The 12,693-nt window shown below is 42.5% G+C and overlaps 1 protein-coding gene and 1 pseudogene across 2 annotated transcripts in view; both read right to left on the bottom strand.

The window, feature by feature from the left end:
- The window catches only part of LOC146961146 (neoverrucotoxin subunit alpha pseudogene), a 105,563-nt pseudogene that overhangs the window by 54,890 nt on the left and 37,980 nt on the right, over positions 1–12,693 (bottom strand). The gene's annotated exons all lie outside the window — the stretch shown is intronic.
- LOC146961147 (uncharacterized) overlaps positions 1–12,693 on the bottom strand; it is a 119,785-nt gene that overhangs the window by 97,026 nt on the left and 10,066 nt on the right. The window contains exons 4-6 of the mRNA XM_085771670.1: positions 12,502–12,675; positions 11,828–12,001; positions 11,491–11,664 (exon numbers count right to left, since the gene is read on the bottom strand). Coding sequence (XP_085627796.1) covers positions 11,491–11,664; positions 11,828–12,001; positions 12,502–12,675 — 522 coding nt within the window. The remainder of the gene's footprint in view (positions 1–11,490; positions 11,665–11,827; positions 12,002–12,501; positions 12,676–12,693) is intronic.

Below are 12,693 nucleotides of genomic sequence, written 5' to 3'. Positions count from 1 at the left end.
GGTAAAAAACAGGTCAGATACTCAAGCCAGTAATGGAACCTGGACAGTTTGGGAAATAAAGTGCAAAGTGCTGGGCCAAAGTGACAGGTGCTAAAGTGCAGGAGTACATGGGTACCAAGTTGTATTGCACGGTGCCCTAAAGTGCACTCAGTTTAAAGTGCCAGGTGTATTGCATAGTATAGCGCATCGGATTAAAGTAAAAAATAAAAGAGAGAATTAAAGAATGACATGGTATATATACATATACATTCGCACATAATAACTATACCTCTATTAATTCAGACATGCCGGTCACAAACATTCGCACATAATATCTACCAAGCTGTACCATTGCACACACAACGGCCATAGCCATACAACTGCGAACATGTTTAACTCGAGTTACACATGTTTACAGGTGCTCACAAGTTTGTTTGTCTAATATCCAGTCTGTGAGTTGTGCTTTAAAGGTCCTAAAAGTCGGACACTCTCTAATATTGATGGGTAACTTGTTCCATTCTAAACATCCTTGGACTGATAACACGTTTTGAGAGAATGTTGTGCGTCTGAATTGTACCTCACAGTCCCCTCTTGTGGTAGCTCTGGTTCCTATATTCCTTTCTGGTTGTTTTTTTATATACTCATTTAGGGGCGGTGGGTACAGGCCGTTTAGAGATTTGTAGATCGCACATACATGTTTAAAGAATTTAAGATTGTTGAAACTAAAAAAATTATATTTTGTCAGGATGTTGCAGTGATGATACGAATGTGTTCTTTTGTCGAGTACCTTAAGGGCTCTCTTGTACACTTGTTCGATTGGTCTAAGAGTCGTGGCTCCTGCGAAAGACCAATTTGTGAAACAATAGTTAATATGGGAAAATATCATACAATGTAGGTAGGCTTTAGCAGCACCAGTTGTTAGGAAAGGTCTAATTTGTTTGTAATTTTGGAGGTTGGATTTAATGGTGTTTACAACCTTTTTAATGTGAGTTTTAAATGTTAGGGTTGGGTCCAATGTCACCCCGAGGTACTTAAACTGTTGTACGAGTTCAAGCTCCTCACTCCCTAAGAACACATTCGATCTCTCTGCATTGACTGGTTTCTTGGAAAAGAACATACACACTGTCTTTTTGGTGTTCACAAGCAGACATGAATCCTGCAACCAGCCTTGGATCCTGGTTAGTACAGTTGACAATACTTGTGCAGCCTCTTTTGGAGTTTTACCGTGAGTTATAATAACAACATCGTCTGCATACATCTGTGAATATACAGTACCACACACATCTGGCAGGTCATTTATGTAGAGGGAGAACAACAGCGGCGCTAAAGTGGACCCTTGTGGTATTCCGACATGGCAATTACGACAGGCAGATTTAACACCAGCAACACTCACACACTGTTTCCTGTCCTGCAGGTAAGATTTAAACCACTGCAGAGTTGCGGGTGAGAAATTAAAATGACTTAGTTTGGACAGGAGGACTTGGTGACTGACCGTGTCAAACGCCTTTCTTAGATCTAAGAAGACTGCGGCAACACAAGAACTCCTGTCCAACACACTCTTTACCCTCTCAATAAAAAAACAGTTAGCCGACTCTGTAGAGTGACGAGCACGGAACCCGAACTGCATTGGATGCAGGGGGGTGTGGCTTTTGTCTAGATATTTGATGGTTAAGTCAGCTATCCATTTTTCTGCCACTTTTGAGATCACAGGCAGAATGCTGATTGGCCTGTAATTGGTCATGTCAGATCTAGAGCCGGATTTAAAAACTGGTGTCACTGTTGCCATTTTCCATGCTGATGGGACTGTGCTTTGTTCTATTGACATGTTTACCAGATGTGTGATAGGTTCGACTATAGATTGTAAGTTAGTTTTTAAAAAGTTTGTATCCAGTCCAAACACATCCTTGGCTTTGGAGCTTTTTAACGCTCTGATAATTTTTGCTACATCAGCCTCTGTGATTTTTTCTAGTTTAAAAATGGGCTGTGTATTATTAGTAAAATTAGTTAAACATTTAGGTTTAAAGGATTTTGTTAATTCGTATACTGAGTTTATAAAAAAATCATTCAGTTTACTGGCTAGGGTAAAGGGTCCTTCACCAGTGTTCCATCAATTTTTAATTCCAGCTCTTTATCATTTTTGTTGCTTTGTTTTCCCATTAGTTTATTCATGTATTGCCAAACTTTCTTGCCATTTCCTTTTGCATGCAACTGTTCGGCACAGGTCTTTAAAAGGCGACCATTAATGTTATCCGGGCCAGGGCTCTTCTTAGGTTTACACCCTTTAAAACACTTGATAACACTTAGTTCATTGAAAAAAGGATTCAAAGGAGGAGCTGACAGGAGCCTATTTTTAAGCTCAGAATGATTACTGCTAAATCATGATTGTCAAATCTACCATAAAAAGCATTAAGGCTCTCAGCCAGATGGTGATCAGAGTTGTAATTGGGCAACAAGTCCCTTCCTCTACTACTGTTGTTCAGTCCTGTGATTGTTTTCATGCCCTCCCACGCTGAGCCCAGATTATTTGTTCTGAGTTGGGCTTCTATTTTGTTCTTGTATCTCATTTTTCCAGCTCTGACTTCTCTCTTAATTTCTTTTTGCAAATTGCACAGTTCTAATTTATTACCCTCCCTGAAGGCTTTATTCTTCTTGTGTAGAAGTGTTTTAAGAGACTTCGACACCCATGGTTTAGAGTTAGGATATACTCTGACATTTTTAATAGGGATGACAATGCTTTCACAGTATGAAGTCCAGCTTGTGACGGCATCTGTCAGTTCATCTATGTCGGCCGAGGATTCAATGAACATGTCCCAGTCTGTAGAATCGAGGAGGCCTTGAAGAGTCTGGCATGCATTACTGTCATTCCAGTCCTTAAAACTAATGTTCTGCACTTTGCCTCTTTTTAATGCAGTGCGATACACGGGAATGAGATGCACACAGTTATAATCGGATGCACCCAGGGGCGGGAGGGGTAATGACTTATATGCCTCTCTGACATTTGTCAAGGATCTTGTTGCTCCTGGTGGGGCATGTGACATAGGGTTAAAAAAAAAAGTCTCTCAGAGTTTTATTCAGTGAGCAGTGGTTCATGTCGCCAAGGATGATCGGAAACCGTAAATTACAGCTTCATGTCACAACTTACGACTTTGTAGCGTTCCAGGCAACCCACTCGTGTTTTTCCGACCTGTTTCACCTGTGAAAGTCACTATAACGGCCACTCGTAACTTCTGACCCGTGAACTCGTACAGGATCGAACTGGTACAAGTTCACAGGTCGGAAAAACACGGGCTGCCTTGAACGCACCATAACAGTCCTCGTCCCTACGTCACCACATTCACGCGCATCCCTTGGCTGCACACACAGAGAGGACCGCCCCTTTATGCCGTTCTCTCTCCTTGGATCTCTTGGATAAAAACTGTAGGATAAGAGAAATGTTTTCTCCTGGGCTCAGAGCAGAGCAGAGTGACTGACAGACCCGTGTTTCGGTCCAAACACTCTATGTAAGTGATTGCTGTCGGAAGATATAACTATTTAAGACTTATACTAACACAAAAATATTGCTTACTTCTGCTTTAATATTATGTTACATGATTATAATATAATAATATTTACATTATTAATACAGTAATAATCCATTGTTTTTAATTTCAAAAAAGAGGAATGAATTTATATTAAAATATCTTGTCAAATTGTCATTTTTAAAAAAGTTTATTGAATTTACAATTGATGTTAAACTGCCAGAGGGCGCTGCTGCTGCTGTCATTGTCGTTGTATCTTTTATCTTTTATTTATTGCACTTTTTCTTTTTTTTACTGTATGTTTTTAAATGACATTAACTACAGTTTCTATTTATTGTACTTATTTATTTTTATTTATCTTAGTGGGCTGGCACGGGACTAGGGCATCGAAATTTCGTTCATCCCATGTTTTTAACATGTGTTGTATGACAATAAAGAGACCTTTGATAACACTTAGTTCATTGAAAAAAGGATTCAAAGGAGGAGCTGACAGGAGCCTATTTTTAAGCTCAGAATGATTACTGCTAAATCATGATTGTCAAATCTACCATAAAAAGCATTAAGGCTCTCAGCCAGATGGTGATCAGAGTTGTAATTGGGCAACAAGTCCCTTCCTCTACTACTGTTGTTCAGTCCTGTGATTGTTTTCATGCCCTCCCACGCTGAGCCCAGATTATTTGTTCTGAGTTGGGCTTCTATTTTGTTCTTGTATCTCATTTTTCCAGCTCTGACTTCTCTCTTAATTTCTTTTTGCAAATTGCACAGTTCTAATTTATTACCCTCCCTGAAGGCTTTATTCTTCTTGTGTAGAAGTGTTTTAAGAGACTTCGACACCCATGGTTTAGAGTTAGGATATACTCTGACATTTTTAATAGGGATGACAATGCTTTCACAGTATGAAGTCCAGCTTGTGACGGCATCTGTCAGTTCATCTATGTCGGCCGAGGATTCAATGAACATGTCCCAGTCTGTAGAATCGAGGAGGCCTTGAAGAGTCTGGCATGCATTACTGTCATTCCAGTCCTTAAAACTAATGTTCTGCACTTTGCCTCTTTTTAATGCAGTGCAATACATGGGAATGAGATGCACACAGTTATAATCGGATGCACCCAGGGGCGGGAGGGGTAATGACTTATATGCCTCTCTGACATTTGTCAAGGATCTTGTTGCTCCTGGTGGGGCATGTGACATAGGGTTAAAAAAAAAAGTCTCTCAGAGTTTTATTCAGTGAGCAGTGGTTCATGTCGCCAAGGATGATCGGAAACCGTAAATTACAGCTTCATGTCACAACTTACGACTTTGTAGCGTTCCAGGCAACCCACTCGTGTTTTTCCGACCTGTTTCACCTGTGAAAGTCACTATAACGGCCACTCGTAACTTCTGACCCGTGAACTCGTACAGGATCGAACTGGTACAAGTTCACAGGTCGGAAAAACACGGGCTGCCTTGAACGCACCATAACAGTCCTCGTCCCTACGTCACCACATTCACGCGCATCCCTTGGCTGCACACACAGAGAGGACCGCCCCTTTATGCCGTTCTCTCTCCTTGGATCTCTTGGATAAAAACTGTAGGATAAGAGAAATGTTTTCTCCTGGGCTCAGAGCAGAGCAGAGTGACTGACAGACCCGTGTTTCGGTCCAAACACTCTATGTAAGTGATTGCTGTCGGAAGATATAACTATTTAAGACTTATACTAACACAAAAATATTGCTTACTTCTGCTTTAATATTATGTTACATGATTATAATATAATAATATTTACATTATTAATACAGTAATAATCCATTGTTTTTAATTTCAAAAAAGAGGAATGAATTTATATTAAAATATCTTGTCAAATTGTCATTTTTAAAAAAGTTTATTGAATTTACAATTGATGTTAAACTGCCAGAGGGCGCTGCTGCTGCTGTCATTGTCGTTGTATCTTTTATCTTTTATTTATTGCACTTTTTCTTTTTTTTACTGTATGTTTTTAAATGACATTAACTACAGTTTCTATTTATTGTACTTATTTATTTTTATTTATCTTAGTGGGCTGGCACGGGACTAGGGCATCGAAATTTCGTTCATCCCATGTTTTTAACATGTGTTGTATGACAATAAAGAGACCTTTGACCTTTGACCTTTTACCTTTGATGTTCAGTCATCATCAATGGGTTTCTGTCTCAACTGTACACATATGGGGTATGGTTGAGACTAGCCTCGTAAACAAGCCGCTCCTGGAAATGCAATTCATTTCATTTCTGATGGGGAGTCTGGCCTCATCCCTGTTGTAACCGTTTGGCCTGAAACCCTCAGAAGGCCGAGCCAATCAGCGTCGCCGCTGTGATTGACACAGCACTTTGGCCAATCAGGGACCGACTGGTGCAAAGCCCCATCACTACACCAACTTGCTGATTGGCTGAATGGGGTTGTCTGTCAACACTACTACTCCCGTCCCCCCCAAACGCTTACAACAGGGATGAGGCCAGACTCTACCGAGAAATGAAATGAAATGCATTTCCGCGAGAGGCTGGTTTACGAGGCTAGGTTGAGACGGGACCATGGTAAAAATGCACCTCATGTTTATGAACAAATAATAAATGATAGAGTTCTGTATTTCTAGTCCCTTGTTTTGTAATTTGTTATTTTCTGTTGAACTGGATTCCTTGTCTACCCCCTTTCCGAGACTCTTTTGTTGCTACTTTGTTTCCATTGTACTTTGATTTCCTTTTATTAACCTTTTTCTAAATAAATACTTTTGCCAATTGAGTCTGCATTTGGATCCTCCCATTTAAAACGTAACACATTTAAATATTTAAATGTGACAAATAAACAGAGGCCTTATGCTGCAGACTGTAAAGTCCCTGATAAATCAAAATCAAATGATTTGACTTGAGAATGTAATGTTAAAAAAATTTAAATGTGTCATTTCTGTCAAAGTATTTTTCTTTAAATGTTGTTGAATTAATCTGTGTCTGATCTTTGTTTGTATTTAAAATGTGTCACAATGAAGAAAATATATAAAAAAAAAAGGTGCCTGAGGTGAAAATAGACTTGAAACCAAAGTAGTGAACAAATTCAAACATTGGCCTGATGATGGCGCTAGATGGGAAGTCAGAGGACAGGGATGACAGGGAGAACTGGGGGGTATGCCCCCCTGCATAAACGTGGTGACGTTGGAGAGCAAAGTTGTAAGGCTGGACACATGAAGAACTTTGTGCTTAGTCGCAGTAAGGCTAAGGATAAGTAATGCAATGACCTTGGTCACATTACAACAGTTTCGGTTGATGGAGGCTGTCTCACCTGACTGTAAGTAATGAGTGTAATGGTTTTCAGTGTCCTACAGGACATCATTACTACATAATTTATCACAGGAGGAGGATGAACCATATCTGTTGCTATGGAGACTAGGGGTGTAACGGTATGGGATTTTACAGTACGGTACGGTAACGGTATTAGCACAGTATACCGCGGTATTTCACGGTGACGGTATTAAAATTAAAGTACATGCTTTATGTAAAGTAATACAACTTATATTTGGTTTATACTTAAGTGTCAGCAAAATGTAATTATTTATATTCAGTCACTAAAGTCTCTCTCTCTCTACACAGAGACATATGTCTGTGTACACACACACACAGCCTCTATTATGCATCTCTCCGTGCATCTATCTATTATAGTCCATCTTTCTCTCTCTCCTTCTTTCCTTCAATCTCTCTCTTTCTTTCGTCTTTTTTTTCTTTGGCATGACATCACGTACTGATTAAAGCGAAATTCCGGCGTAAGTGTAAACCATGGTCAAACACACCGTAACACCGAGTTAGACCCCCCCCCGAGAGATCAATTTGCCCGACCGCTACATTCACGAGATCCACCAACTTCAGCAAATACCGCAATATCGCCACACACGGCGCTCTCCGGATCCACTGTCTGACCGCAACCAAAACGCCACCATTTGCCCAAAATAATGCTCAGAACTGCACCAAATGTCATCAATAGTACACACAGGGTCCCAGCACGTAGTACGAGTTGTCAAACATCTGCTAGCTTTGCCTGTTTTCTTTAGCAAGGAGACCAGATACAACTCACCTACTTCTCCTCCTGGAGCCGCTTGTTGGTGAGGAAGCCCTGACGAGTCGATCACCGAGTGCACCGGAGTTCCGCAGCTCAATCAACAATTACCTCATGGAAATACAATCAGAGTTTTTTTTTTTTTTTTATCTTGCATATCACTTTATAACTATTATTATCGAGTGCTGGCCACGATATAGGCGCAAATGAGCATTTTTAAGAGCTGCGGAACTCCGGTGCACTCGGTGATCGACTCGTCAGGGCTTCCTCACCAACAAGCCTCTCCAGGAGGAGAAGTAGGTGAGTTGAGTTGCATCTCCTTGCTAAAGAAAACAGGCAAAGCTAGCAGATGTTTGACAACTCGTACTACGTGCTGGGACCCTGTGTGTACTATTGATGACATTTAGTGCAGTTCTGAGCATTATTTTGGGCAAATGGTGGCGTTTTGGTTGCGGTCAGACAGTGGATCCGGAGAGCGCCGTGTGTGGCGATATTGCGGTATTTGCTGAAGTTGGTGGATCTCGTGAATGTAGCGGTCGGGCAAATTGATCTCTCGAGGGGGGGTCTAACTCGGTGTTACGGTGTGTTTGACCATGGTTTACACTTACGCCGGAATTTCGCTTTAAGTTCGGCTTGTGCTTGTGGCTTCATGGAGCTAACGCTAACATGCCACACACACACACCATGGATCTTTTATAAGGTAATGTAATACGTCATGACACACACACGCCTTCGTGTTTTGGAACCTTTATTCATGTGTGTGTGTCTGTGTCTCTGTGTGTGGCCGTGTTAGCGTTAGCTCCGTGTTAGCGTTAGCTCCCTGTTAGGGTTAGTTCCGTGTTAGCACTAGCCCAATGTTAGCAGGTAGCAGGGCTTAGCAAACACTGCTCTCCGACCACGAGCCAACCCCCCCCCCCTCCCCCTCCTTCCCTCCCTCCAACAACGTGTTTCTATGGTTTCCTTCGGCTTCAAACAATCACGATTTGTGATTGGTCTGCAAGCTACAGGCACCGGAGCCGATCTGAAAGCCCGTTGTAAACAAAAGCATGTGTGCACAGTGACATGTGCCTCCCAGAACTGTGGGGGAGCTCTGGAGAGGGAAAAAAAGAGAAACCAACGAAGGAGCGAGCTATTTCCGGCCGACTTGCATGTGAACGTGAAGTGAAATGTTTTGAGTTCCCGACGTGTAAGTGGAGTTAATATTAAAATAATTAATTAATTACCGTCACCGTGAGCTTGAAAATCTCACGGTGTCACCACCGTGGCTTTACACCACCGTGGTATACCTAAGTACGGTATACCTTTACACCCCTAATGGAGACTGAGGGGCTTACATAGGTTTACTGTACATCTTCAATATTATGTATTTCTGTTCCCTCTGCCCTACATGAAAACCTGCACAGTCTTACAGTCAAGTTGTTGTCTTGTTGATGTGTTTACTGACTGTGTGTTATAAAGAAAAGCTGTTGTTGGCGAAGAATCAAATGGCAAAACATAAAATCTGCTCCAATGATAACAAAAATTCACAATGTGGAATATAAAATGATAAGGGAAATTATAGACTGCAGGGTTTCTGCTATGTACAGTAAGCAGCAGCACTCTGTTTATCAATAAACAACATCTGAGGTTATTAATGTCAACAAGTTATGATTTTTATCTGATTTTCAAAAGTCAAAACATTGTCAAAACAGCTAACGTGTCTTTTTCTCTATTTGGTCAAAGACTTGAGAGGACCCATGTGTTTGTGAATTCAGGCCAACTCACTGCTCTGAACACAACTAAGGGAAATCAGACGTCTTTCATCAGGGATGCAAATGGGTCAAGACCAAAAAAGAGAGGAATTTCCCGGGGGGGGGGGGGGGGGGTGCTCACCATTAACAAATAAGTACATTACAATATCACGGAAAAGTCATTTCCCAGTAGTTCAACCCCAACCAAGTATTGAGTGCATATAGATGGACATAGTTTTCAGAAAGCCAACATTTCTATATTAAAAATGCTTTAAAAAAAAATTCCTTTGCAATACTTCAATTTTGGAGATACTGATTTTTAGGTCTTCACTGAATGTTAGTCATAATTATTACTATTAAAATAAACTGAAGAAATAAAGACATGGGATGTTTCATTCAGTGTTTAATGGACATATATAATGTGTTAGTTTCACTTTTTGAATTGAATACATTCTAAATCGCGGAGGCGACGTCTTTAGGGCTTCCTTCACCTCTGAAACGGGGCAGAGCTCCGTGGAAACATCTGCCTGACACAGCAACGTAGGGAACCGTGCATGTCACACCGACTGCACGCGGATACGCGCCGCTTTAATGAGCGCGCATGTCGCGCGACTACATTGGCGGTAGGCTGTTATCAGTATAATCAGAGACAACCATGAATGAGTTCGCCTCAGTTTCACGTGATTGTCACTGTCAGCCTGTTAGAAAAACATTTTACTGACCCGAGCTGAGACGTTGAGACCCCCCCCCCCCCCCCTCAAAAACAAAAACTCTTCGGATCTGAACGATTCACACAAGTCACCTAATTGGTCATGAAAAAAGCGAGTTTCGCTTTTCGGCGCGCTGTTTGCATCCCTGTTCATGATGACTGAGCGAGTAGGGAAACATAAAAGACAGGAGACAGACTGAGGCCCAATCCCATTTCTCTTTTTTACCCCTACCCCTTGCCCCTCGCCCCTTGAAACGGAGCTACAAGGGGTAGGGGTAGAATGTCAACCCCTCCGAATTGGGACACCCCTTCAACAGTCACATACGTCATCACGTAGTCTCACTGGCTTTTACGTAAGCTGATGCGGCGAGCTTTTGCCAGAAATCAAATAGCCGTGTACCATATAACTTAATAAAATAAGATAAAACTTAATGCAGACTGATCGGTTCATTGTAAAACATTTATTTACTGATGTAAATGTGGTGATTGCTGTACACAGAGCCCAGAGGCAGCTGCCTGCTCCTCTGTCTGATACATGAAGCTTCACTTTTCATCCAAATAACTAATGCTACTGCCACAATTGTCAGATTTCATCAATTAGACCAACATTTAAATGCTAAAAAGAATTTAACATGCTGGTGGTAAACCTCTAAAAACCCGCGGATAAGTTAATTAACGACCGCCTTCTCTCCCGGCGGGACCGGGACGAGGACGTAATTTGGCCGGCGGAGCAGCGCTGCAGGCCGGCTGCTGCCTCTGTGAGGAGCCGCTCCTCCTGGAGCTTCACTTCTCCGAAAAATCGTCGGAGCAAACTTCTAACCGCACATTTGGGACCTAAACAGTTACTTTCTCACAAGAAAAAATATTAAAACTTAAGAAAGTGACGTAATAACAGCGCTACAGCAAGAAATAAAACAGCTTTTCGTTTTACAGCCACTGCTGCCGGCTGCCGCAAGATGCATTATGGGAAACTTTTCATACCCCTCCGTTTGGAGTGTGCCTCTGAAAAATCTCCGTTTGGAGGGGTATGTAGCCCTACCACTTCCCCCTACCCCTCTGTCCTAACGGGGATTGGGACACCCCTACCCCCACACGTGAACGTGCAAAACGGAGGGGTAGGGGTAAGTGGTAGGGCCAAGGGGTGAAATGGGATTGGGCCTGAGTCCTTGTTGTCTGATTGTACCTGAGAGTCTCCAGTCTCCAGTCTGGATCCTTCAGTCCAGCAGACAGCAGCTTCTCTCCTGAGGCTCCTGGGTGATTGTAGCTCAGGTCCAGCTCTCTCAGATGGGAGGGGTTGGAGCTCAGAGCTGAGGCCAGAGAAGCACAGCCTCTCTCTGTGACCAGACATCCTGACAGACTGGAGATAGAAAATGTGATAGACTCAAGAGTCTTAGAAAATCATATCAACAGTAAAATCCTGCAGACGTTGAGCATCTTCACCAACAAGTTACAGAAGGATGTTGAAGATCAGCTGTCCAACAAACAGCTGAATCCTGACCTGAGAGTCTCCAGTCTACAGTGTGGACTCTCCAGTCCACCAGACAGCAGCTTCACTCCTGAGTCCTGCAGGTCATTGTTACTCAGGTCCAGGTGTTTCAGACTTGAGGACTGGGAGCTGAGGACTGAGGCCAGAGAAGCACATCCTTCCTCTGTGACCAGACATCCTGACAGACTAGAGATAGAAAATATAATGAACCCCCAATTTTACAAAATCATGTGTACAGAGATGTTGAGAATCTCAACAGGCCGCTGAATATCACAACAGATGTTGAGCATCATCACCAACAACTTACAGAAGGGTGTTAAAGCTGTCTAACAAACATTTGTATCCTGACCTGAGAGTCTCCAGTCTGCAGTGTGGACTCTCCAGTCCACCAGACAGCAGCTTCACTCCTGAGTCCTGCATGTTGTTGTTACTCAGGTCCAGGTGTCTCAGACTTGAGGACTGGGAGCTGAGGACTGAGGCCAGAGAAGCACATCCTTCCTCTGTGACCAGACATCCTGACAGACTAGAGATAGAAAATATAATGAACCCCCAATTTTACAAAATCATGTGTACAGAGATGTTGAGAATCTCAACAGGCCGCTGAATATCACAACAGATGTTGAGCATCATCACCAACAACTTACAGAAGGGTGTTAAAGCTGTCTAACAAACATTTGTATCCTGACCTGAGAGTCTCCAGTCTGCAGTGCGGACCCTCCAGTCCACCAGACAACAGCTTCACTCCTGAGTCCTGCGGGTTGTTGTTACCCAGGTACAGGTGTTTCAGACTTGAGGACTGGGAGCTGAGGACTGAGGCCAGAGAAGCACATCCTTCCTCTGTGACCAGACATGCTGACAGACTGGAGATAGAAAATATAATGAACCCCCAATTTCACAAAATCATGTGTACAGAGATGTTGAGAATCTCAACAGGCCGCTGAATATCTCAACAGATGTTGAGCATCATCACCAACAACTTACAGAAAGGTGTTAAAGCTGTCTAACAAACATCTGTATCCTGACCTGAGAGTCTCCAGTCTGCAGTGTGGACTCTCCAGTCCACCAGACAGCAGCTTCACTCCTGAGTCCTGCATGTTGTTGTTACTCAGGTCCAGGTGTCTCAGACTAGAGGACTGGGAGCTGAGGACTGAGGACAGAGCTTCACAGCTTCTCTCTGAGAGGTTACAGCCGCTCAGTCTGAAAAGGAATCAGGAA

The sequence above is a fragment of the Trachurus japonicus genome, chromosome 24 (genome assembly GCF_045865225.1).
Source record: "Trachurus japonicus isolate A0001 chromosome 24, Traja_1.0".
Classification (NCBI taxonomy): domain Eukaryota; kingdom Metazoa; phylum Chordata; class Actinopteri; order Carangiformes; family Carangidae; genus Trachurus; species Trachurus japonicus.
The sequence above is the reverse complement of the archived record's forward strand: the minus strand, read 5'-3'. Positions and strand labels throughout refer to the sequence as shown.